General features: G+C 48.5%; 1 protein-coding gene across 1 annotated transcript in view; it reads right to left on the reverse strand.

The window, feature by feature from the left end:
• Window positions 1-2,543: 2,543 nt before the first annotated feature.
• cemip2 (cell migration inducing hyaluronidase 2) overlaps window positions 2,544-27,590 on the reverse strand; it is a 34,228-nt gene continuing 9,181 nt past the window's right edge. The window contains 21 exon segments of the mRNA XM_030358611.1: window positions 2,544-2,795; window positions 2,797-2,845; window positions 3,229-3,335; window positions 3,444-3,589; window positions 4,394-4,495; window positions 4,979-5,198; window positions 6,021-6,203; window positions 6,784-6,995; window positions 7,653-7,868; window positions 9,481-9,658; window positions 11,241-11,396; window positions 12,120-12,155; window positions 12,476-12,607; window positions 13,902-13,990; window positions 15,089-15,217; window positions 17,778-17,847; window positions 19,358-19,563; window positions 21,538-21,750; window positions 23,592-23,761; window positions 25,361-25,552; window positions 26,593-26,762. Of these exon segments, the coding sequence (XP_030214471.1) occupies window positions 2,633-2,795; window positions 2,797-2,845; window positions 3,229-3,335; window positions 3,444-3,589; window positions 4,394-4,495; window positions 4,979-5,198; window positions 6,021-6,203; window positions 6,784-6,995; window positions 7,653-7,868; window positions 9,481-9,658; window positions 11,241-11,396; window positions 12,120-12,155; window positions 12,476-12,607; window positions 13,902-13,990; window positions 15,089-15,217; window positions 17,778-17,847; window positions 19,358-19,563; window positions 21,538-21,750; window positions 23,592-23,761; window positions 25,361-25,552; window positions 26,593-26,762 (3,139 nt within the window). The 3' untranslated portion in view covers window positions 2,544-2,632.

Here is a 27,590-nt window from a genome sequence, read left to right on the forward strand (position 1 = left end):
GTGGCACATCCTCAGCTGTAACAAATCAACCTACAAAAAATTATTTGAATACTAGTCTGCCCCCAGGTGGTTAAATGTGTTAATGACCCGGGATTTAATTTCAACCAAATTGATTTACAAATAAGATGACAATAATGAACAGTTTTGCCAAAGCATTCATGTTTATTAACCCAACATTTTCATCAGAAATTCCATAACTACAGGACATTTATTGGCTTAACTTGGTGGAACTGTCCCGGCAATTCACGTTAACGAATCACGTCTCTCACAGCTCGATAGGCAAACTATCAACAATACATTTTTGACACTTCAATCGCATTTACATTTGGAGTAAAAAACAAAATACACTATATTTACATTACAATATTCAGCCTGCTTCTGAACAAAACCGAGGGCTGCGGCGCCGTGCGTCCTTGAAGCGTTAAGTGATCGCAGGTCAATAAACGTAACCTCTTCCCTCTGAAATGTGACTTCTTTCTCTCCGACAACAGTAGAGTGGTTAAAGGGCTACAGGGTACATGTCCTGCAGGGAATCTCTCCATCACACACTGGCAGAAAGGTACTCAATCACGCACTCACGCACCTACAGACACACACACACACGCACACAATCACACACACACACGACATACGCAAATATAAACAGCAAGCAATGCAGCCCCCCACACACACACACACACACACACACACACACGGGTGTGCCTTGTTTTTGGGGAGCCTGCTCTCATCCAAACACTCTTTAAATACAAGCTGCGTTATAAGGCCTGAAGCATGGGGCTCCGTCTTTCCAGACTGCTGCAGAAAAAAAATATTCTGCTCCTAAAGTAAAAAGCAACGCCATCTCATCGCTTCACCTCCGATCAGTTGAGACGTGAGGCAGATTAGGGGATAAAACACACATCGATTCCAGAGATGGTTAAAAACTGGATAGGGTACATTAAGAACAGCGCCTGTTGTGTTCCTAGCACGAGGGGGGGCGACGCGCTCCGGAGAGGTCAATACAAACACGGAACAGAACATCCAGTTGCTTCTACAGGAATCCAGATTATAAAAAAAAGTTCCCCGTGTCTTCCGTTTCCAGAGCTGCACAGTGATCTCAGCGTCTCATCTGAATCCACATTCAGTTGCTGCGGACGCACAGGAAAAGACAGGGAGACCAAAGACAAGGGGTGGAGGGGGAGTTCAAAAGGAATACAGTGCAGGGTTTTGTCGCATTTTAACAATTAGAACTCTCCTTTTTCAATTAGAACTCAAACCGCTCCTCTGTGCTTCAAGCGAGTGTTTGGGCAGATCCAACTCTGTGAGTGTACTCTGTGGCCTTGTGGCACTAAAATGAGAGCAGGTATTTCCAATCCATAACACAACAGCACTACAAGGTGAAGTGAATAACAGAAAAGCAAGGAGCTCTGTTCCTGCAGGCCAAGGCGCTGATAAACAGACGGATGAAATGCGGTTGGGTTGTTTCCCTTGAGATCCAACCCTGGCTTGGAGAGAAGAAACCCCTTTGGAAAAACTACCAAAAGAGCAGACATCTCAGCCTCTGAACAGCATGCCTCGTACACATGCCTGGCTGAAGTAAAAGGCTACACATGGTCTTCAGTTGTGTTCAACCTAGTGCATTTTTTTAGGGTAAAAAAGCTAGATAAAGCTGTGGAGATAATATAAGATCCTGCTTCACTCGTGAAGGCTGCTTGACTCTGGCTGTGTGAATATGGCTTTATACTGGTTATTAATAAATGCCCCCTCTGGTGCTATGAGAACACACAAGCAGGAGTGAGAACACACAAGCAGGAGTGTGAATCGACCGCCCCGGCTCGGTTTGGTTACACTCACGTTTGCGCTCAACATATTGGTTGAGGAAGAGTCTCACTTTGTGCTGCATACATAACATCTATAACATTTCATAATTTAACTTTAACATTTCATTGATCTTTCCAATATGGTGACCTGGCAATTTCTCATGTTATCCCATCTGAGTCTGAAGTGCAGCTCTTGTCCAGGTCAGAGCAGATATATGGATTTAGACTGCGCAGTATCTTCTCAGTTTCCCTGGTACACTGTATAGATAACTGCATGTATGGCTGTGGCTATAAGGCTTTCTGTGTGTTAAGGAAAGTGCACTTGTTCACCGGTCCTGCCAAAGCGATTTTAACACACATGCACTCAAATGCACACATGCACATACACACACACGTCAAACCGGTAAACATTGTTTTTCGTTTGCTGTGATTAATAAATTAAAAGTTCAGCAGTTGACATTCATCAGCTGGTTTTCATGTGTGTGTGTATGTGTGTGTTAGTATATGTGTGTGTGTGTACATAATATGTGTGTGTGAGATTGTTAGTGTGAGAGTGTTAGTGTGTGTGCGTTTAAGTTTTAGTGTGTGTGCGTGCGTGCGTATTTATGTACGTATGTAAGTGTTGGTGTTAGTGTATGTGTGTGTATGTGTTAGTGTACGTGTGCGTGTGTGTATGTTCATATATGTATGTGTATGTGTTAGTGTGTGTGCGTGCGTATTAATGTATGTATGTTTGGATGTATGTGTTGGTGTTAGTGTAAGTGTATGGGTATGTGTGTGTGTGTACATGTGTCAGTTTCTGTGTGTGTGTGTCTCTTTGGGGGTCCCGCCGCTCAGTGCAGCTCTGTGGCCGTGCTCAGCAGCTCCAGGTCCTTGCGGGTCCGGGTCTTGTCGGGGGGGCAGCCGTAGACCTCCAGGCCCAGGGGCAGGTAGCGCTCCCTGGGGCCCAGGACCTCCTCCCCCTGGCCGGTCTGGAGGGACACCCAGGGAGGGGGGGGGGCCCGGGGAACCCACTGGACCCTGGAACCCCCAGAACGCCAACGCTTCTGTCAGAGAGAGAGAGCGAGAGCGAAAGAGAGAGAGAGAGAGAGAGAGAGAGAGAGAGAGAGAGAGAGAGAGAGAGAGAGAGAGAGAGAGAGAGAGAGAGAGAGAGAGAGAGAGAGAGAGAGAGAGAGAGAGAGAGAGAGAGAGAGAGAGAGAGAGAGAGAGAGAGAGAGACATAGAGAGAGACATAGAGAGAGATGCAAAGATAAAGAGTCAGAGAATTGAGATAAAGAGTGAAATAAAGAGAGAGAGACAGAGACAAAGTCAGAGACAGAGAGAGACATAGAGAAAGCGACGGACAGACAGACAGACAGACAGACAGACAGACAGACAGACAGACAGACAGACAGACAGACAGACAGACATATTGAACTACAGCACCAACCTTTCCCCAGCAGGTGGGCCGTCTTGGCCAACCCCAGGGGGACCAGATGAGACGAAACGTCAGCGAATCCCACCGGCTCCCCTCGGGTTGCCAGGAGAATGATGGACCTAGACAGAGGAGACACACACCCCTGTAAACCAACTACAGTGTGCAAATGAAACTGAAACATAGGTCAGGCTTGATCCTGTTTGAGATCGACTGGCACCTCCCCTCACCTCTTTGGTATCACTGTTTTCAGAAACTGTTTCATGTACGCGTCCACGGCGGCAAAATAGTTCTTTTTGAGGACTTTCCCTGAGCAGGCGTCCACACAGAGCATGTAGAAGCCGGGCTTGGAGAAGGGCGAGACGACCTCGTTCACCTGATGGGAGACAGGGAGCAGGAAGTGGAACAGGTCACACTACAGAGCGAGCATCGAATCATAGCACGGCGAGACAGAGACAGAGAGAGAGAGAGAGAGAGACAGAGACAGAGAGGGAGGGAGGGAGGGGGAGAGAGACAGAGAGGGAGGGGGAGAGAGACAGACAGACAGACAGACAGACAGACAGACAGACAGAGAGAGAGAGAGACAGAGAGGGAGGGAGAGACAGAGAGACAGAGAGAGAGAGAGAGAGAGAGAGAGAGAGAGAGACTGTTTCTATTCATAGGGTGCAGTGTGTAGGTTGCTGTGTGGAGGAGTGCTTTTGGTAGGGTGCTGTCTGTAGGGTGCTGTCTGTAGGGTGCTGTCTGTAGGGTGCTGTCTGTAGGGTGCAGTGTGTAGGGTGCTGTCTGTAGGGTGCAGTGTGTAGGGTGCTGTCTGTAGGGTGCTGGTGTAGGGTGCTGTTGTAGGGTGCTGTTGTAGGGTGCTGTAGTAGGGTGCTGTTGTAGGGTGCTGTTGTAGGGTGCTGTTGTAGGGTGCTGTTGTAGGGTGCTGTAGTAGGGTGCAGTGTGTAGGGTGCTGTCTGTAGGGTGCTGGTGTAGGGTGCTGTTGTAGGGTGCTGTAGTAGGGTGCAGTGTGTAGGGTGCAGTGTGTAGGGTGCTGGTGTAGGGTGCTGGTGTAGGGTGCTGGTGTAGGGTGCTGGTGTAGGGTGCTGTTGTAGGGTGCTGTAGTAGGGTGCTGTAGTAGGGTGCTGTAGTAGGGTGCTGTTGTAGGGTGCAGTGTGTAGGGTGCTGGGGGGCCCCTCACAGTGATGAAGGAGCTGTTGTCCCCACTCTGCAGCTCCTTGGTGCTCAGGGACTTGATCTGGGTGTGCAGGTAGGAGGTCCAGGGCTCGCTGGAGAACACCAGCTGGGACAACAACAAAGAGGTTTTCACTGGCTTCTCACATGGATGTGTACTATTAAGTGGGTTGTGGTGTGTGCTGTGGTGTGAGTACACTCCTAGTATGGCCGGGCCCAGGTCAGACAGCCAACCCCCGAGTACTTGCGGTTAACTAGACATCTACCATCAGGTCTCCTCGTCATTAAAGGTCAATGTATTTACGGCGCTTTTCAAAACCACAGCGTTTTTCGGCCTGTGCTACGTTAACCGATGCAAAATGCTACAGTAAGCAAACAGACATCTAAGCCCCTACCGCAACCCGAGCTGCTAAGCCAGATAGAAGATCCAGTGTGCCACAAGTACATCCACAGAAATTACCATGTAGGCTACAAGTACATGCCCAGAACAGACTGTGTGTGCACAAGTACATGCACAGAACGGACCATGCGTGTAACGAGGCCCCAGAACAAAAGGACATGTGCACACGGTCCACAGCCGCTGGAGACTCACCTGCTTGGCCCCGCAGTCCTTGCAGGGAGCGTCGGAGAGGGGGGGCATGGGCAGGCTGGGCGAGGGGGTCTTGGTGTACTTGGGGTAGGCCTTGGCAGTGCAGTCGCAGGTCTGCGTGGAGGCGGTGGTGGCCACCACCCGGACCCGCTCGCAGCCGCGCGACGAGCAGTAGCTGTGGCCCTCGCGGCCGTGACGCGCCCGCAGGTACAGCCACAGCAGCCTGGGGGGGGGGGGGGGGGGGGGGGGGGGGGGGGGAGTTAGCTTCAGCATGATAAAATGTGACTATCGTTGGACCGCCCATTTCGCAGATTTTCAATAGTAGGGTAAAGTGACTACAAGGACCACCTGTTGTGATTTTAGAATTCCCTCTGTTTTTATTAATGTCACAGCACCGGCAGGGTCAATGCTCCACACACACCCACACCCACACCCCCACACACCCACACACCCACACACACACACACACACACACACACACACACACACACACACACACACAAGCTACACCTGTGATTTTCTTTTGGGACAACGATTAATAGAACTATGTTTTTCAGTTTTTCGTTTATTCAGTATTCAAACAGTGTATCATGGTTTTGAGCATGAAATCATAGATCATCGTAAAACTTTTTGACACTTTAACCGGGCTATTACATGGTTCGGCATACCGAGTTTGGATTAACGCAGCGTGCCGTCGGACCCCAATTTATCAGAACGTTAATTTTACAGCGCTGACTTCTCCAGAACATTCGCTATAAAACGCGCAGGTGAAGGATGGAAGGATTTACGATTTTCAAGCAGCAGAGCAGAAACTGGACGAATACACCCGAGCTGACAAGCTGATAATCCTCAGAAGAAGAGCACAACCATATGCACTACTTATTGTAGTCATCTTAAATAAAAGTGCACAAGCATACGCACTACTTATTGAGGTAATCTAAAGAAGAAGTGCACCACGTACACCTGGTAGAACACCCCCTGAAGCTGATTGGAGCAGAGCACCGCAGTGTAAACCAATAGCAGCCGAGTGTTCGTGTCTCCTCACCCCACGCCGCGGTCGAAGAAGTACTTCCTGTCCAGCGGCGCCCTCGTCAGCTCAGCCAGCGAGCCCACCGTGCCGTAGTCGCTTTTGTCGTCGAAGCTGTTGCCCTGGCGATCGTTGGTGTCGGCCATGACCTGGAAGGTGGTGTCAGAGGGGTAACAGATCCCCACCAGGGTCCAGTCCCCTCTGAGAGAGAGAGAGAGAGAGAGAGAGAGAGAGAGAGAGAGAGAGAGAGAGAGAGAGAGAGAGAGAGAGAGAGAGAGAGAGAGAGAGAGAGAGAGAGAGAGAGAGAGAGAGAGAGAGAGAGAGATCTTGATTAAATGTGCACACAATCAATTGATGGTGAAAGTGTCCTATAGAGATACACACAGTCAGAGCTACATCTGTACATCAAATAAATAATAATATATATATATGATTTATTATATATATATCATCTATCCTTTATAATTAAATAATTAAATAATACATACAAATGATTAAGATATTTATATATATATATATATATATATATATATATATATGATATATATATTAAAATAACAAACGAAATATTTAGTTATAGATGAATAATATATACTTTAAACCCTAAATGATTAAATAGGACTGATAAAAGTGTACATTTTACACTACACCTACACAAACGCTAGTACACACAAACACACACAGAGCAGCACCTACACCCCCCCCCCCCCCCCCCCCCCCCCCCCCCCCCCCCCCCCCCCAACAAGCCCCGCCTCCCTCACCGAGCCTCGCCCCCGCCCACCTGTCGTAGTTGATGAGTGATAGCACCACGTCGCGGGGCGCCAGGCCGCTCCAGTGCAGCGTGTAGCTCTTGCTCATCATGAGGACGGGCTGGTACTGCTGCGACAGCGCCCCCTGGCTGTTGGTGCCCCGCAGCAGCAGGGGCGCCTGCGGGTATTCGTCCCTGACGATGGACAGCGTCAGGCTGGGGGCGCCTTGCGTCTGGATGTACACCTGGGAGGGGGGTGCGACTCTGTCAGCATCACCGTGGATACCAAAGTCTAGTTTTTTTATAATCTCCCAACAGGGATAGTTTAGTGAAGGCAATCAATCGATCTGACCGATTGGATACACTCACGCGCACACACACACACACACACACACACACACACACACACACACACACACACACACACACACACACACACACACACACACACACACACACACACACACACACACACACACACACACACTCCCTGCCCAAGCATCACCTTGGTTGCCAAATAAAGCGTTTATGTGTGAGATTGCAGTTATTTATAATCTCTCTTCGCAGGACAGCTGAGAGAAGGCAATCGATCGATCGATCGGATGTATTGGATAAGGCCAGGAGAACATGAATCTTATTCTATTAATCAAAATAAATGAGCACACACACACACACAAACACACAGAGACCCCCACACACAAACAGAGACACAGAGACCCCTTCACAGATACAGAGACCCCCCTCACACACAGACACGCAAACACACACACACAGAGAACCCCACACAGATAGAGAGACCCCTTGGCACACACACACACACACGCACACACACACACACACACAGAGACCCCCATACAAATACAGAGCCCCCCCCCCCCCACACACACACGCTCCCGCCCTACCTGGGCGTAGCGGCCGCTGCAGGCCACGGCGTTCCAGCGGGACAGGTTGGCGCAGGCGGGGTGCTGGATCAGGAAGTTGTCGGCGCGGCCCACGAACACGCCGGCGCGGCCCGTCACCGAGCCGTCCACGTCGTGGAAGATGGAGTTCTTGTCGCCGTCCAGGTCGTTCTCCTCGAACCACTGGCCGGGCCGGCCGAAGAACGCCCGCAGACCCACCTGGGGCACGGGCCGGGGGGAGAGAGGTGTGTTTTTAATTAAATGTGCTACTATAGACACACACACATAGCTGCTATACATCTGTATATCAAATAAATAAATAAATATATATATACATATACATAGGATTTATTCATATATATATATATATACCATCTATCATCTATAACTAAATTATATATATATATATATATATATATATATATATATATAATATATATATAAAAAAAAATAACAAGGGGGTAAGGGGGGAGACTAGATTCTGAATAGAGACATTTCAGTGTCCTGTTAAGATCGAGTCATCGGCATCAGAGCCTGGTTCCAGCGGAAGCCTTCGCTATAGTAGAGCACGCAAGCTCCGTGTTCACGTGAAAGCGGCCTTTCGTCTCTTCAAAAGCGTTTTGAAAGCAGATTGTCTGGCCAGCTTGGGTGGCGAGTGCCTCCCACATTCTGGTCCAGGGCACCGAACCCAGGACAATAAACAATTCACCCAGAACAATAAACCAAAGGCTGGAGTAGACATGTATATTTATGAACAAACCTAGGGTCTCTGAACACACACTTGTCTCAACACAGCACAGGGTGGAACAGTACAGTATACAACATGACACTGTGATGATTGGTCTTTCTATATACAACATTACGCTCCAAATCTGGAAAAATCTTAATCGTCATTAAACAGTGCTACTAACTCGACCACCAACAGGGGGCGCCAGATATCCAAAATGTCATCCGTTAACGGAGCGCTCCCCTCCCACCTATCCGACCCCTTACTACGCTATTCTACCGATAAGTGCCAGCTCAGAAACTAGAGACTGAGCTCTGATCCAGGCCATCGAGGGGAAACCAAGAACAAACGAGGGCGCTCTGCCAATGAAACACGCCAACACAGCAGAGCAACAGCTGCTGTGTGTGGGTCGAGAGGTAGAGCAACGCAGAGGGTGAAGGGTTGACTAGGAAAACACTGTCAAAAACAGCAGGCACCGAGAGAGAGAGAGAGAGAGAGAGAGAGAGAGAGAGAGAGAGAGAGAGAGAGAGAGAGAGAGAGAGAGAGAGAGAGAGAGAGAGAGAGAGAGAGAGAGAGAGAGAGAGAGAGAGAGAGAGAGAGAGAGAGAGAGAGAGAGAGAGAGAGAGAGAGAGAGAGAGAGAGAGAGAGAGAGAGAGAGAGAGAGAGAGAGAGAGAGAGAGAGAGAGAGAGAGAGAGAGAGACTTAAACTAAAATCATAGGATGATCCAGGCAATGGAATCAACAAAGGATAACCATCTAAGGGGCTTTGAATTAAAAAGCCTTATAACTATTCAACTATTGAATCACATTACACACGCACCCTACTCCGTACATTACCACCGCATACTGAGCGGAAAAGCGCGGAAACGTTGTAGTCTAGCAACACTTACTCTGCATCATCAACATCATCACATCTATACCATCGCCCTGTTAAAGTGCTGTCCCACGTTTAGCCTCGTCCCTATTCAACCGATCAACAATAACAGCAACGACATTGTCTTCTACGACGATGTCATCAAGCACCGTGTCCCCTTATAGGGCTTATTCGGAGACCGGCCGGTCGGTAGGCAGGGCCAACCGGTCTGGAGGCGGGGCTGTACTCACGCTGGGGTGGAAGTGGAGGCGGGACAGGTTGTTGCGCGGCGTGAGCTGCCAGGTGTTCTTCAGGCTGAAGCCCACGGCGCTGGTGAGCCGCTCGGCCGTGGGCGCGAAGCCGCGGAACGTGCTGCTGGTCAGACGCACCGGCCCGTCGTAGATCTGGAAGCCGCGGATCGGGAACGTCCTGGAAGGGAGGGGGGGGGGGGGGACACAGCGTGTTGGGGGCAGGGATCAGTGAACACTCTGTCACCGCGGAGCCCCGCGGTGACAGAGTGTTCACTGATCCCTGCCCCCAACGGTGGTTGATACCGCCGTCGGTGTGTGAATGTGTGCATGAATGGGTGAATGTTTGGCGATATTGTAAAAGCGCTATACATAAATGCAATCCATTTATGACAGCCTCTCCCAACAGAAGGAGATCTCATTAGACGCTAACTGCGATGTGAGTCGAAGGGGTCAACCGGTCGCTCCTGGGGTCAGAGCCTAATTTGGTAAGCGGGTTCTCCTGGTTGCGTTTACATGTTTTTAACAGAAAGGCCAATAATGCCATGACCATGTTGAACCACAATCACGGCCAGGCAGAGCGGTAAGGTCATGGCCCTTGTAAAACACTAAATATTTAACCTTAACCGCCGGCGGTCAAATCGATGCTACCGTAGACTGGCTCTGGAAACGGAGCCATTAGCCACGCCGCTTGTGTGTGTGTGTGTGTGAGAAAGAATTTGTGTGCGTGCGTGTGTGTGTGTGCGTTCGTTCTTGTCTGTGTTGTATAACACCGAGGCACGTTCAGCGAGACAGAATGAGAACAAGACAGCAACCCAGAAAGGTAGTGAGCTCCTGGGAGGACAGGGAGCCGGAGCGAGGTCCACTGGCCTGATTAGGGCCGGGCTGCAGCCTGACAAGCCAGCGCCTGGGGCATGTTCGAATTAATGGAACAAAGCTCTCGGCCTGGGGTCTGTGGTCGTACAGGCCCAGCTGAGGCTGACTCACTGTGAGGACAGACAACAGGGATGTAGTTCACACCTTTTTTTGACCACAGAGCGCACTGCGTTGAACCGCATTACACGACAGCCTTGCTAAAAGTCAGGCTAGAGCATGTGTTTAAATAGGGCTTGTACCAGAATGCATCATGGTTTTTTCTGCTGGCGATACTCGATATATGTAGAGGACTCTGGACCGATGCAGCACTGTAAAATTCCGAAGGCTATGCTGATTTCTTTGTTTTGTCAGGTCTCGCATGAGATTCGCTGTCTAACACAGAAATGTCTCCCCATAATTACCAGTTATTTCAGAGTAATAACTTAACAGTGACCAAAAAAACATGGCTAACATAGTAACAAACATTCCAATGCTCCTATGCTTCCAAAATGGAGGTTGTCGTAATAAACAACGCCTGTTCCGAAACGCCTACCACATCTACAGGAAGTCATATAAGATGTTAAATGACACGGTTCACTTGTTTTTCTCTGGAAAACACATTTTCAGGAAGTGGGTTGAGTCATAACTTCATTTTGATGATATGAGGATATAAAGTTGAGAAACTTGTAAAACTCTTTCCTTCCTTTGCCATCGCTACCAGCGTCAAAGATAACTCTCAGTAACTCTCAAACAACTCTCATTAGCTAAATCTATCTTCATTAAGAGGCTTTCTATGCATTCATGTGCTTGTTATCCTACAATAATCCCACCTCATGCTTGTTGAGCCATATTGAATAAAAGCGATATCAAAATCACTTATTGCTGTTTCTTCAAGCCTTCTCTCTCACCTGTTTCTGGGCAGTGTCCTCATCTTCCCATCGGAGCCGCCCAGGCCCCAGTACTTGTTCTGCCCCCCGTTGGTTCCCCGGTTCTGGCTCTCGCCCACAAACAGGGACTGGCTCACCTCCTGGCTGGAGCCCTCATCCTTAGGGTAACTGCCATCGCTGCACAGAGCGAGGGGAGGAGGGAGACATCGATGAGACCGAGTGTCAAGGACCGGCCAGGGATTATATATAGCGCGGAGCGATTGATTTGGTGGGAGATATTGGAGGTGAAGGGTGAACGGGAGGTGCAGGCGTTACTGAGCTTGAGAGACAGGAAGAGAGAGACAGGAGCGGGGCGAGAGGAAGAGACGGGGCGACAGGAAGAGCGAGACAGAGAGAGACAAAAAAAGAAAGATATAGAGGGAGAGGAAGAGAGACAGAGGAAGAGAGAGACAAAAAAGGAAAGACATAGAGGGAGAGGAAGAGAGAAATAGAGGGAGACAAAAAAGGAAAGACATAGAGGGAGAGGAAGAGAGACAGAGGGAGAGAGAGACAAAAAAGGAAAGACAGAGGGAGAGAAAACAAGAGAGCAAGACAGACAGACAGAGAGAATCAAGATAGCAACACACAGAGACAGAGACAGCGAGCAAGAGAGAGAGTGAGAGAGAGAGATACAGAGAGAATGAAGAAGAGAGAGAGACACAATGACAAAGAGAGAGAGACAATGACAAAGCGAGAAAGAGGAGAGAGGTTTGAGGTCAACGGTAATCTAAGGCTTCTGCTGTGTGCCCAGTATCTATCAATCACAGCCGGTTCTTGGCAAACACCTGGAAGTTGGTTGGCAAGGCCGAAGTGAATCCTCAAGGTTCAATAAACACACATTAAGAGGTGAAGGGCACACACCTGGCAAAGGACAGGCCCACTCCGTTGTCTGCAAACCTGTGTCAACAATAGAGGAAATATGAGCATCAACCAATAAAACAGACTCAAAACGACCACCACTGACCACTGGATCAGTTTTACGATTTCTTTAGTGTTGTTGTTTTAATACGCAATCAAGAGCAACACCAAAAATGTAAACCATCAATGGCAACCTTGCAGCTGTTAACACCAGTGGCCACTGGTTGGTCCATGACAGCCACACAGATATAACACCCACTCCCAGGGGTGGGTCCATGGCAGCCATACAGCTGGTAACAGTGGTCCCCAGTGGGTGGCCCCAGTGGTGGGTCCGGGGCCTATGGAGGCGGCCCTCTCACCCAGAGTTCCTGATGATGATGTCCCCTCCCCGGATCCAGGCCCCCAGGTCGTTGTTCTTGAAGGAGATGAGCGTGTCGATGACCGCCGCCACGCGCGGACGGCTGGGATCGGCGTGCTGGTGCGGCCGGAATCTGAACACACAGGAAACACGCGCCGTACGTCAGGTAGGACCAAGGACACGCACACACGCACACACGCACACAGATACAAACACAGACAAAAACAGAAATACACACATACACACACACACTTACACTCACTTACAAACAGACAGACACACACTTACACACACACACATACACTCACTTACACACACACCAACCCGCACGCACAAACACACTTTCCAAATGTTACACATTATTATTATATAACCTGGGAACCACATGAATCTGTGTGCTCATGTTTTATTCACTCTGGCCCTGCTTCCATTGTGACAGATTCCTAGTAGGACTGGCTTGGGTCGGGCCAATCAAAACCCTTTATTTAAGACGGGGCGGGTTTGATATGATGACCGTACAGAGGAGCGCCCAATGGCAGAGCCGATGATGAATTTACATAAACAACCAAGATGGCTGCCGCTCTTGTGTGACACGTTTCGTTTGCTCTGATTGGTCGTCTGGGGGTCTGAGACTAATGCACAATAGTGAATTGGTCTGGCTTCTTTCTACATTCTTCTTCACAAAACTCGAGAAAACTGGGCACAGGAATAGTGTTCCTCGTTCAAACACACACACACACACACACACACACACACACACACACACACACACACACACACACACACACACACACACACACACACACACACACACACACAGGGGCTGGCAGAGATGTAATCTTTTTTTTCCTTTTTTTCCATCTGGAAGGGGCTGTGTTTGAGTAGCGAGCGAAAGGGAAACTCTATCTGTGAAGCCTTGTTTTCTCTGTCAATAAGAACCAGCCTCAACCAAAATAGTAGTCGTATGGTAATGTATCTCTCCTCGCAGTCACGTGGCCCATATCAACGCACGTGGACACGCACAGACGGCCAAAAACCGCTGAATTATCATATAGTACTACGAGGTCAGAGCGAAACACAAACAAGTACCCAGCGGACCGCATATACTGTACCTCAATATTGACCTTACTTTACACCACATCCTAATGCACACATTTTGTGGCCAACGACCGCAAAACCTGCTAAAATGTGTAGGCTATGGTCTTGGGTAAACAAGGCAGGCAGCGCGCGTACCTGGCAACCCTGGCGGTGTGTGGTGCACTGTGCCGTTTGACCACGGACTGGAAAACGCTCCGTGTTTAGCACCCGGCTTCGATTACATTGGAGTGGATTACATTGCAGGGACGGTGGTTAGCACACACTGGGATGGCTCAGGCCTGCTGCAAACACTGTGGTGTAAAGAAGATACCTGCAGAACGCACACACACCTGGCACTGTTGTCTAGACAGAGGTATTCCCTGGGGTCCTTCGCCGTGGCTTTGGTCGTCTTCACACCTTTATCAATGAACAGCCCAGCCTGGGGGGGGGGGGGGAGACACAACAACAAGAGACGCTGTTAAATGCGGTCCATGCAGGGGTTCCCCCGTCACACACGCGCACGCACGCACACACACGCACACACGCACACAAACACACACAGACACACACGTTGCTTTGTTGACCCACTCAGACACAAGAGTGCCACTATGTGTTCCAGAGAGCAGGGCCAATAGACCGGGGATAAATTTAAACCCCAAGCTCCCAAAAAAATAAGAGCATTCATATTTTGTCACATCGCTGCAAGGGCTGACATTTCATGAATGACCAGAATCCCATCTCGTCTGCGTTACATTGAGATCTATATATATATATATATATATATATATATATATATATATATATATATATATATATATATATATATATATATATATATATATATATATATATATATATATGCATCCGGATCTTTTGACCATTTGATGGAAAACCACCAGCTGGGGCCGCTTGTACACCAATGCATATGAATGCATATGAATCATAAAGTATGTGCAGGAGTGATTGTGGAAAGCTGTGCTCTGTTGCCTCATTCCTGGGTATGGCTTAAGTACCGCCTCAGGGGCTCAGACTGCCTCCAGGCCCTCCGAGAGGCTCCTTCAGCCGGAGCAGACAAAGAGCTTACAGTTCACCTGCCTAGCTGTTATTATGTTACACACAGCCCACAGAGCCGCATTGTGGGACTCAGGGAACAGGGAAGGTGGTTGCCTCCATTGCTTGTGCAATGCGTGATTCAAGTCTTGAGTGTTAAGTAATAAAAAAGTAGTAATAAATATTAGCTATTTCAATTTTAATTAATTTAAACTATTTTGATACCGTAACCTAAGCAAAACCATCCATAGGTAATTCTATAAGCAATAGGATGAGACACATCGCAACAGTGCGCCATATCCTTTGCAAAAATGTTTATCACTCAAAAGCTAGAAGCTCTCGCTGAAAACCAACCCAAACCAAACCAAGTACACAAGGCTTTGATGGAGCGGGGCAGTGTAGTTGCTGGTTCGGCCCGGGCTACGGGTGTTTAGGACGGACCCGATGCCGGCTGGGCGGCGGCCATGGACCACTAGGGCGGCGGTACCTTGAAGTTGGAGTGGACCCGGTTGTTGTAGAAGATGCCCAGGGGGGTGAGCTCGGCCTTGGTCTCGGGCACCAGGCCCTGGGAGTCCCCCGTGGAGGCGCTGTGGAACACGAACCAGATGCCGGCGTCCTGGGGGACACAGAGGGTGAGTGGATTTAAAAAAAAAAAACTAGGCCTGGGCAAGTTAACACGTTAATTACACTGTAACGCACTCTTATTTAATGCGATTAATACAAGTTGACGCACGTTTATTTTATTTTACTTTGATTTTGAAAGGTTTTTGGACAGAAAATTGATCAGAAATCATTTTTGTTTTTAGTTCCACTTACTTTAGATTCAATCTCACTTGCAGTAGGTGTCTTACTGCAACCAATCTGTGGTGTCCCTTAAGTTTCATATCTCACCCACACCGAGTGAGTCAATAAAACTCCCTCAAGATCACTTGGTCTAGTTTTTGCTTATTAAGTACATTTGGTATAAATGATAATGTGTCATTCCATTTGATAAACTCATTTAAATTCAATAGGAGTGGATTTAAAATCGAATTTTAAAAGTGGGATTAATTGCGCGTTAACTCACCAAACTATGTGATTAATCGCTTTTGCCCAGCCTTAAAAGAAACACACCTTTATTTACTGAGGTGTGTAGCATCTTACCCTAGCTATTGTTAACCCAGTGATGTTAGTGCTTGGCACTTCGTTCTATGAACATCCTTACTGTACCGACAGCGATATATTGTTGTTTCTCTTTCCTCTGACAAATGTATTTGTTGAAAAACGCTTTAGATAAAAGCATCTGCTAAACGCGCTCAATGTCACTGTAAATGTGAATATAGATGTAGATGTAAACCCTGGGTAGAGCGGGGGACTGCTGATGCTCTAAGTGGGAGCTCACGGCCAATACAGAGAGGACAAGGCCTTAAAGGTGAGCTCTTAAAGGTTGGCTATGGAATTCTCTTTTTTGGCCATTTTTGCAAAATTACTTGAAATCCTTATCATAACCCACTTACAGCCACTGAGTTAGAAGTACTGACTAGGGCCCGACCGATATTGATTTTTGAGTGCCGATGCCGATTATTTTCAGAGAAAAATTACGATTACGATTTAATCGTCCGATTAAAAAAAAAAAAGAAGCATATAAAACGTAGTTTTTGATACCTTAAATATACTTTAAACACTTTTGACGAATATGTGAATTGAATGCAGAACCTTTGAGTGTTTTAGAATACATTTACAGTCAAAAATGAGTGTAATGTAAAATGTAAAATAAATAACTAACTCCCAATGTGCTGCGCTCGTGAGCAGTGACTAACACGTGCGTGCTGAGCAGTATGGTCTCACCGTTAGAGTCTACAGTATAACAAATTAACATGGCCTGGGACCTAAAGAAAAACAGGCACAACATGCTCAAACAACGCGTCTTGTGTACATTGGTGAGGTAAGCGCGCAGCTGCCTGAGCGAGCGTGCTTTCATGTTGTACGGTAAAATTCAATCTCCTCTTTTTTACTCCAGCTAAAGTTGTTAGTTAGCAAGGCGAGTAGGAGCGCAATCTGCAGGATACTAAGCGCAATAACATTTAAAAAAAATCGGTTGTAATCTGCGTCTTTTTGGCCGATGCCGATTATTTTCAAAAAGGCTATAATCGGCCGATTAAATCGGCAGGCCGATAAATCGGTCGGGCCCTAGTACTGACATGAAAACTAAACAAGTCAATCATCTGTGGAACGGGCAGGGTTTGAAAAACTCCAGCCAATGATTTCCAGTAGCTACTGGAGCTAGCTAACTAGCTAATGGTTCGCTCTCGCGCATCTGTGTTTCGCTCGTGCATGATTGCGCGTCCATGTACTTGGAATGGGTCGAGTCAGAGTCAGTGTTGAAGGAGAGGGGGTAGGACCATTTGAGTTGTGTATTTTCAAAATCTGCTGGCGTTTCGTAAATCCCATACCCAACCTTTAAGGAACAGCTCGAGGTTTGCTAGGAAGTGGATGGCCAACAGGTCGAACCCACGCCAAAAGGTTTCGAATTCGAAACCCTGAACCATCCACAGTATACCTGTTAGCATTCTTCAACAGGCTCCCTAACCCTTATCTGTGTCTGAAAACACAACCTGTAAGTCACAATGCAATCATCTGCTTCAAGGGTTCATCGAATTGTGGTTGTTGTTGCCGCCAATAAAGTACATCTATCTCTCCACAATGAGCGGATATCTTCTAGAGCGGGTTCTCCCTCGTTTGTTCCAGGTCCCGATCGGAGGTTAAACCCCGCTGAGCACGGTTTGATGAGGTCTCTGTGATTGGACCGTGTGTCTGTAGTCCAGGTGGACGGACCCAGAGATGGAGAGGCAACAACTAAGCCAGCGACCGTCCCTTTAATCTACTGTGTGCGTCCCAGCGGATCTAGGTTTGTTGCCTTTTCATTTTATCAGAAATGATATTAATGTTATTTTACGTTACTTCCAAACAGACCACCTCACAGTAGTAGTCAGGGGGGATCTTTGGGGAAGGGTTTTTGTTCGCAAGTGCTCTCCTTTATAGCACACAAACATTGTCCAGGATCAGTGTGTGATAAGGAACACAAAGTCCCCTTTTATTGGTTAGCAGAGCCGCGCGGTCGGTTCCACGTTCTCCCAGGAGGGTAAACGGTGATACTCAACCTGACGGAAAGGACCATCTGAAGAACGGGAAGTTACCTGAGAACCAGCGGCCGCGTTGCTGATCAGGTTGTTGTTCGGGTTGGCGATCCAGAAGGTTGAGACTGCCCTGAAAGACAACACAATCAGCGATACGCATACACACAGACAACACTCATCAAAATCCAGACAGACACACGGACACACGGACACACCCACCCTAGTGGACATTTCTAAGCCTCACTCAGACAGAGGCATTTTTTTGGTGGGTAAAACAAACAGAGTGATCCCCCATGGGAATGAGAGGTTGTTTTTGTGTGGATAAGCCTGTCCACTGCTATCTCGGCCACACACGGCTAACATTGGCCAGTGTGTCCTCGCAGTATCTCTTCCACACCGAGTTGCCTGTCTGATGTGTTGAGGAATTCCTCAGATATCCCCTGGTGACCGAATGACCCCCCCCCCCCCCCCCCCCCCTCTCCAAGACCCCCAGTGCCCAGCCGTTCTCCTGCTGTACCACCATCTCCTGAAGACCCTATGAGCCACACAGCATGAACAACATCCTCTCTCTAATTTCTGCAGAACTCCTCTCAGATAAAGTCACTATCCCAGTATCTCACATCTCCTATGGTCCTATATGTCTCCTGTCCTAACAGCATGCTGTTTTGTTTGTTTTCCTTTACGAGTGCAGTTCTCTCAAAACCTCAAACTCCCCAGAGAGCTTGAAACTGCGCTGGATTATGGTCAGTCTATTTCCAGCAGCAGCTCATTACTTACCTTGCGTGAAATGCTAATTGCGCCATTTCGGGTATGCTGCCTGACTGCCTTGTCTATTTTCACCGCTCAATGAAATCTATTTCTGGTGATGAAGCTTTTGAGTTCCTTATTTGCACAGTTGGCTTGCATTTTTGCGTTTGCTGTGTCGCATTGACAAGTTTCACCGCAACCTCAGTTTGAATAGGATGTTCTGTATTTACTCAGGACATTCACTAATTAATAAAATCCTCACTGTGAATCCTTTAATTTATTAGAAGGCTTCCCTGCACTGCTTTGAAATCCGTTATGCAATAACAGTGATTGTTCCACCCAGTAAAACACCAGCCAACCCGGGTCAGGGAAGAACCTTGACCTAGTACGATATTTATCCCCGTTGTTTACCCACGCAGCCTCTTATCTCTCTCCCCATGCACGCCTGTACTTCCTCCATCCTCACTGACATCGTGTTATTCAGCCCTTTTTGCATTTAATCTAGATTTCTGTCTGTATATGCTCTTATTGACTCTTTACACGCTCTTATTGTGTAGCTAGAAACATGTTCTGCGTATATTTTTTGTCGGATTCTTATTTTTTTAATTACATTTACATTTAGGGCATTTAGCAGACGCTTTTATCCAAAGCGACCTTCAATAAGTACATTTAATTGCATTATATTTCTGACCTGTACTTCTCGGTACTCGGCTGTGAACGCCACATATCTAACATTGGACTTGGACTTGGACCAGTACTTATTATTATTAAATTAAATAATAATACATTTTGTTTCAGGGCGCCTTTCATAAACACTCGCTTGTCATCTTATGACAAGCAAAATTGTACATGGTGACATTGAACCTCTTTATGTGATGCTGAGGTCCACCTACTTGCACTCGGTGCTGGGCGAGGGCATGTACCCCGGGTGCACCCGGTCCCTGAGGGCGGTGCAGATGGTGTCGTTGCGGTCGGTGGGCAGCAAGGTGCCAGGCCGCGTCAGCAGCCCCAGGTTGTGGAACAGCGTGTTGCGCTGCTCGATGCCGTCCTCCAGGAAGAAGCAGTGGCCCAGCGTGTCGTAGCCCACCGTGTCCCTGACCTGGAGGGGAGGGGGGACAGAGGGGAGAGACCATGAGACAACCAGGGGGGGGGAGACAGAGGGGAGAGACCATGAGACTACCATGGGGGGGGGGAGACAGAGGGGAGAGACCATGAGACAAACAGGGGGGGGGGAGACAGAGGGGAGAGACCATGAGACAACCAGGGGGGGGGAGACAGAGGGGAGAGACCATGAGACAACCAGGGGGGGGGAGACAGAGGGGAGAGACCATGAGACAACCAGGGGGGGGGAGACAGAAGGGAGAGACCATGAGACAACCAGGGGGGGGGGAGACAGAGGGGAGAGACCATGAGACAACCAGGGGGGGGGAGACAGAAGGGAGAGACCATGAGACAACCAGGGGGGGGGGAGACAGAGGGGAGAGACCATGAGACTACCATGGGGGGGGGGAGACAGAGGGGAGAGACCATGGGACAAACAGGGGGGGGGAGCCGGGAGACAGAGGGAAGAGACCATGAGAACACCAGGGGGGGGGGAAAGACCATGAGACAACCATGGGGGGGGGGGGGGGGGGGGGGGGAGAGACAGAGGGGAGAGACCATGAGACAACCAGGGGGGGGAGCCGGGAGACAAAGGGGAGAGACCATGAGACCACCGGGGGGGAGAGACCATGAGACCACGTGGGGGGGGGGGGAGACAGAGGGGAAAGACCATGAGACAACCGTGGGGGGGGGGGGGAGACAGGGAGAGACCATGAGACAACCACAGGGGGGGGAGCCGGGAGACAGAGGGGAGAGACCATGAGACCACCAGGGTAAGGAGGAGGAGGAGGAGGAGGAGGAGGAGGAGGAGGAGGAGGAGGAGGAGGAGGAATGTCCTAATGGATAAAGAATATTTGAAAAACTAAAAGTATAATTTATTATTAGAATAAAGATTGAATAAACTATACAGACATGCATTTATTTTTCAAACATCCTACTTTTAAATAGCACATTAATTGTTTGGTGACACCTTTGGGGATTTTTAAATCGACTACTGTAAAATGTTGGACCCAGCTCCTGTGACGTCGACCGTTGGTTTACAAACAGATGTTGTGAAGCATTTGGTTTTTCCATTTATGGTCGCTGCCATCGCTTGACATTTTTTTGCAACCAGCAGTGGAACGGATCTATTTAAGGCTCATTCAGGCTGGAGGTGAACGGCCCTGCAGTAGTTTATGGATCAAAAATCCACTTTAAGTACTTAACGATTTGATGAAATAAAGCTACACGGGACACAAACTTAAGATGAACTAGCCTCTAACGGGCTTGGTTTTGGTTTGAATGCACGAGTTCTGAATATGACGATACACAACAGCAAACATGTAGAGTGAGATGATGGATATGTTTGCTCATCATATTTAAAAACAACTTTCACAATTTCTGAAAAACGTCCAAAAAAAAGTACTTCTGGGCGTAACCTAGATTTAAACTAAACGAATCAGAAAGATAAAGATAATAAAATGTAACCAAAATGTAAAATTTGAATAAGTTGATAGATTGAATCAGCATTTTCAGTAGCTCAGGCGGAAGGCTATTGTATAAACTGACTCAAGTGCCCCTCAGTCGGAGAGGAAGAAGGAAATGAGTGTCAAACAATGTTATCAAATATTAAGGTCAGTTTCCTCCTGTCACAAGGCTAGAACAATTTCTAAAAACCCTGAAGGGCAAAAGTCTACCAGTCCCAGTTTAGTGTCAGAAAGGTACTAATACCCTCATGATAGCTGAGATTTACTATATTATTATAGTATTAGTTACGCTTCATCCAGAGCTCTATATGTTTTTGTTAAAATTATCATTAGTCTCCTCTACAGCTGTATTTGTTTGATCGAGAAACTGCAGGCTGTGCTGTAAACCAGTCGGAAACACAGACAGACAGACAGACAGACAGACAGACAGACAGACAGACAGACAGACAGACAGACAGACAGACCGACAGACCGACAGACCGACAGACAGACACACTCCGACTGACCAGCAGGCCGTTGGTGGCGTGGATGCTGACGCAGCGGGAGAAGGAGTGGTGGATGGAGAGGCCGTCGACGGCGGTGGGCTGCCGGTAGCCCCCCCGCTGGTCCACGTCGCCACACAGGTGGAAGTGCAGCGGGTAGCTGCCCCTCACCGCCTGCTGGCCCATGTGCCTCAGCTCCACGTGGGACAGGTGCACCGACGTGAAGTTTGCCAGGATCTGACCAAGGGAAGGGCTCTGGGTTAGTGTTCACTCTGCTCATGTGAGGAGTCCCCTTCAGCCAACGCCACTCACAGGAAGGGACCGACACGGGTCAGTAAGGTGCGGCTAGGGCTGAGGTATCACGGTGCATACAGGTAGGTACATAGGGCAATCCAACCCAGTACCTTTAAGCTGGGAGTCCCACACCCTAGCACGACCCCTCCCCCCTCCCACATCCCACATCCCCAGAACGAACGAGGGTGTTAGAGGAGGGGACAGACACGTGGACAGAGGGACACATGGACAGACAAGCAGGCAGACCTCTACGTTCTTATTGGTAAGTCATCAGGCTCGCCTTACTGAGGATAAGACAACAGACTGTGCCTGAAGAGCAGAACCATTGTGTAAGCCGCTGATTTGTCCCCCTGTGTTGGCTGGCAGGGCCTCTAGTCTAGCCCACCGCAATGTGATCACAACTCGCTCTGCCAGGGGCAACTGAGGCTCTAAGCCACGGCTGCTTCTGCTGCTGCCGTTCAGGGGGTAAAGAACTGACAAATCCTAATCAGAAGAATGAATTGGCAGAAGAAGAGGATGAATGGGCGAGACAAGACGCAAGGGCGCCCGGCCCCCTCCTCCTCCTGCTCCCCCTCCTCCCCCACCTCCTCCTCCTCCTCCTCCTCTCCTTCCTCCCCCTCCTCCCCCACCTCCTCCTACTTCTCGTCATCCTCCTCCTGCTTCCCCTCCTCCCCCACCTCCTCCTACTCCCCCTCCCCTTCCTCCCCCTCCTCCTCCTCCTCCTCCCCTTCCTCCCCCTCCTGCTCCCCCTCCTCCCTCACCTCCTCCTACTCCTCCTCCTCCCCTTCTCTCCTCCTCCTCCCCCTCCATCCTCTCCTCCTCCTCCTCCTCCTCCTCCTCCTCCTCCTCCTCCCCCTCCTCCTGAGTGCAGGGCCCTCCAGGAGGTCTTCTGCGGGTTTGGACCAATGAGGTCTGGTTCCTGTTAACAGAGCTATTGGCCAATCTCTCCAAATAACTGGAACCCACATCTCCCTCTTGCATACACACGCACGCACGCACGCCCGCCCGCACACAAGCATACACACACGCTTTCTGCCTCTGGCTCTGTCATACATATACACACAACCACAAGGGTACACACAGTGTTTTGTGTGTGTGTGTGTGTAAGTAATCTACCGAAGACGTCAGTTTTACATTCCTTGAAAGCGATCACAGCTTCACAGAAGAAAAGAAAACATACATTAAGCAATGCTTAGGGAGTCATTACTCAACACAAGATCAAAGCACACAGAAACCCTCACACAAACACAATGAACACCCAGATGAGAATCACAGGCATTACACATCATCTGCATGCAGAGAGTTAACTGTGTGTCTTCAATTAGAATAAGGAAACCTTTTTTGCTTTTAGAAAATGAAGTAAATTATCTAATAAATGCTTATCATTCTGAGTAAGAGCAGTTCTTGGGAGGCCATGCAAGCATGCCGTTTTCTATATTTCTGGAAATGAATGGGAATGTATGTGGAAATATGGATGTGGAAATATAGAAGACAGGAGGCTCAGCTGGGTCCAAATGTCTCTCTGCATCGTCGAGGCCTCAGTCGTTACGCTACCTGGATGTCCCATTTGAACCTGACGCCACGGGGAAACACACACCAAAGACACACACACACAGACCAGTCTGAAGACCTGGCCTCCCTACACTGTACACAACTGTGCTTGCAGACACACACACACACACACACACACACACACACACACACACACACACACACACACACACACACACACACACACACACACACACACACACACACACACACACACACACACACACACACACCTTGATGTGGCCTCCATAGGTGTCGTGGCTGTAGAACTGGCACCAGTTGTTTCCGTAGCAGGAGTTTTCCATCTCCCCGTAAATGAGAATGTTCCTGGAGAGCAGACCCACCTCGGCACGCATGTCCACCCCGTCCACGATCTCCCCCATGTGGGTGTACTGGGGCCTCCCTATCCCCCAAAAAAAAAAAGAGACAAAGAGACAAAGAGAGAGACAGAGAGAGAGACACACATACAGACAAACACAAATACACAGACACACGCACACACACACACACACACACACACACACACACACACACACACACACACACACACACACACACACACACACACACACACACACACACACACACACACACAGAGTGTTGAGTAATTTGCACATCGGGTGGGTTCTTACATCTCCACTGGCTCGTGCGATGAGGATGTGGCTGATGTGATGCATCCACGGATCAAGCAGTAGAGATGTATTGGAAGTATGACTCATGTGTACCAGTCCCTCGTGATACGCACACACATTCACACACGCGCAAACGCAACCAACCCCAAATTGACGTCCAACAAAAGAATGAAAACATGTATCTGGTCAGCGTCACCGTTTTGTTCGGACCACAGTGCCAGCACAATAAGCAGCACGGCGGGCTCCCCTGCCGTACAAAAAACTTTTTTTTCATAGGATAAGTCTGGGATTCTCGCCTCTTATTGGTTAGAAGGGCTCTCCTTTAGATCGTGTTTTGTATTAGTCCTAGCTGTTTGCAGGAGTTTAGGGTTAGGGTTAGGGTTAGGGTTAGGGTTTACCCTTACCCTAAGGGTTAGGGTTAGGGTTAGGGTTAACCCTTACCCTAACCCTAACCAACCGGAGGAGAGCCCCTCTAACCAATCAGAGGCGAGAATCCAAGAATTAGCCTACGAAAATAAATAAATCGCCTGCCGTACGGCGCACCGACTGGGCCAGAGGGGCCGTCCCTGGCTCAGTGAGCACGAGAGCGTGGACGGGGCTGACAGGGGTAAATGGATTAGCTGGGACGGCCGATCAACACCTGGCAGCTCGCTGCCGCCAGCAGCACCAGATAACCTCGTTAGGCCTTTATTGACGGCTCCCCGTCGATGCGGACACTTAATCCGACATCAGCCTAGGAGGAGTTTAACTAAACACAATCTCTCTTCTTCCCCTCTCCTGCCTCCTCCAGTGCCTCAAGATTAGTAATGCTAGATTTCCGTGTAAGGGGTAAGGAAAACTGCTAAATGAGCTGTTTGTTCTTTCTAGAGTACATGGCACTACCTTTGGATTGTTATATAGTTAGATAGATAGATAGATAGATAGAGCAGTACTAATACAACTCCTTTTAATCCTCAGCCCACTATTGCTAGATTAACCTTTGCCTATCTTTATATAATAACGTACTCTTAGCATCCTCCTCATTATTACTGCGTTACCACGTGTTGTTTCTTTTTAATGACTTTTGTGTATCTTTGTACGATGCCCTTGAGTGCTGAGAAAGGCGCCTTAAAATTAAATGTATTATTATTATTATCATTATCATTATTATTATTCTGCTCTTCTTCTATTATTGCACTATAATTGTCTTGTATAGTTTATTTTTTATGTATTTGGAATTCATGTTTTCTTCTGTAAAGTTTAAACAGAGCCAGGCAGACCAAATAACGTGAAACCAACCCATCTCACAGAGGAGGCATGTGGAGGTTGATCTAACAGACCCAGAGAGGCTCCCAGCCGTGTGCCGCGGGCCGGAGAGGGGGGCCACTCACCCTGTATCAGGACCTGCCTGCTGGAGCAGTGGGCGCAGGGCAGCAGCGTGAACTCCTCCGCCTGGTGCATGGAGTAGTCCGTGCTGGCAACCACGATCTGGTCGCCCGGTTGCCAGGTCTGCTGCACCTCGTCCTGCAGGTTCAGCACCACCTGGTCCACGGCATCCACCTGAAAGCCCGAGATTGGGAAACCTGAAAGGGAAATGACACACAATCAATTTGACGCAACGTAAACAAAATGTAATATCTTTCTAGGACGGCTACAAATCAAACCTGAATATTGGTTCTGTTTACACTTCAAAGAAGTGAAGATACACAATGGTTAGTCGTATGTTTTACTGGGTGTTAGAATGGGTGTACTGAATGAGTCATGGAAAATAAACAGCGAAAAAAACTTTGGGCACCCACACCCACCCACACACACAAGCAAAGGCACACCCACACGCACGCACACACACACACACACACACACACACACACACACACACACACACACACACACACACACACACACACACACACACACACACACACACACACACACACACACACACACAGTCTTAATGACAGATAGATAATATCTGCCTTACCACCATCACCACTTCATACTGAGGAATGCCTAAAGTGTTTTCATATCAACTACAAGTGATAATAATTTATTTCAGCAGCATATCATAACAGGCCTCTCTCGGGCCAAGACCGATCCTTCATCCCCCGCTCCAATAAGAAAGGTCAATACGGAGGTGCTAGGGGCTCCGAACTATAGCACACACTGTTGTTTTTAGCTCTCATGGGTCACTTAGCACAGACTGTGTACTGTACCCTCTCTGGGATGGACCTATTGTGGAGTACGCAGAATCATTTAGCATAAGCTTTAAGCTTATTTTTCTAGTGTTTTTTTAATAATAAAAATACGATTCACACAGTCAACGTCCTCATCCTCTCTCCTCTCTAATCACTTATAGACGAGAGAATAGAAAATATGCTGCCAAGAGCTCACAGGATTTTATAGCCCGAGATAAACTACCTTGTTCGCTGTAGAGCCTGACTTTACCGTACTATGTACTGACTGTTTGTGTACTGACTGTTTGTGTATTGACTGCGCTTGTCTCGTGAAACCTGGAGTTTCACAAGACAAGCGGGAGTTCTTCTTCCGTGGATCCTCCTCTTCCTGTTTTAACACAGAGTCAATCCTCAGAACACCCTCCTACGTGTGGAGGCGGGGGACTCACCGTTGCTCCACTCGCTGAAGGCCGTGACGGAGAAGGCCACGCCCTCCGTGGTGGTGAAGTTGCGGCGGGCCAGGGCCTTACCCCCCGTGTTGTGGTTCTCGTGTTCGCGCGCGTCCTCCGAGCACGACGCGTTCCCGCCCCCCACCACCGACACCAGGGCCCACGCCTGCCTGGTGGGGGGGGTAGAGAGAGAGAGAGAGAGAGAGAAAGAGAGAGAAAGAGAAAGAGAAAGAGAAAGAGAAAGAGAAAGAGAAAGAGAAAGAGAGAGGAAAAAAACGAATGAGCCAAAAGGGATGCGAGTGAAGGGAGACTTTGAATCATTCCTCTGTTCAACAACAATATAAACGGTACAACACATTGCAACCAATGAAGGAGAAAAAGAAAGGAAACTAATACGAATATAATTCCAGCCCAGCCCTGGAAGATCAGCCACTGAGCAGAACACGAAGCTCCTTTCGGCTCGAGGCGTTCCCCGAAGATCATATCAGAGAGAGTCACAATAAAAGCTACCAACTATTTAGCAGCTCAGACTTTGAGTGAGTGAGAAGGAATGCGGTGTAAAGCCGGTGAATGGGAGCCAGATGAGCTATGTCACCCTGCAGTCCCCCAATGGTTCCCACTGGGTCACCGTGGTGACTCACTCCTGAAACTCATCTCTGTCTCATGATGACCCAACCCGTCTCATCTCCCTGCTGGACCCAGCTCACATCACTGGGTCAGGGCTGTATCAGGGTGTGTGTGTGTGTGTGAGTCAGTGTGTCAGTGTGTGTGTGTGTGTGTATAATCAAGCCTTCTCTCATCCAATCTCCCAAACACTTACATAAGCCGGGTTGTCTATTGCCTAGAACCACCCATAAACCAAACCAAGATCTTACAGATATCAAGTAATAACATCAACATCCGGAAGGTTGCATGGCTGACCCCCGATGCTAAGTGATTGTGCGGGAATGGGTAAATGTTAGGCAATAATTTTAAAGCGCTTTGAGTGGACACTCGTT

The sequence above is a fragment of the Gadus morhua genome, chromosome 6 (assembly GCF_902167405.1).
Source record: "Gadus morhua chromosome 6, gadMor3.0, whole genome shotgun sequence".
Classification (NCBI taxonomy): domain Eukaryota; kingdom Metazoa; phylum Chordata; class Actinopteri; order Gadiformes; family Gadidae; genus Gadus; species Gadus morhua.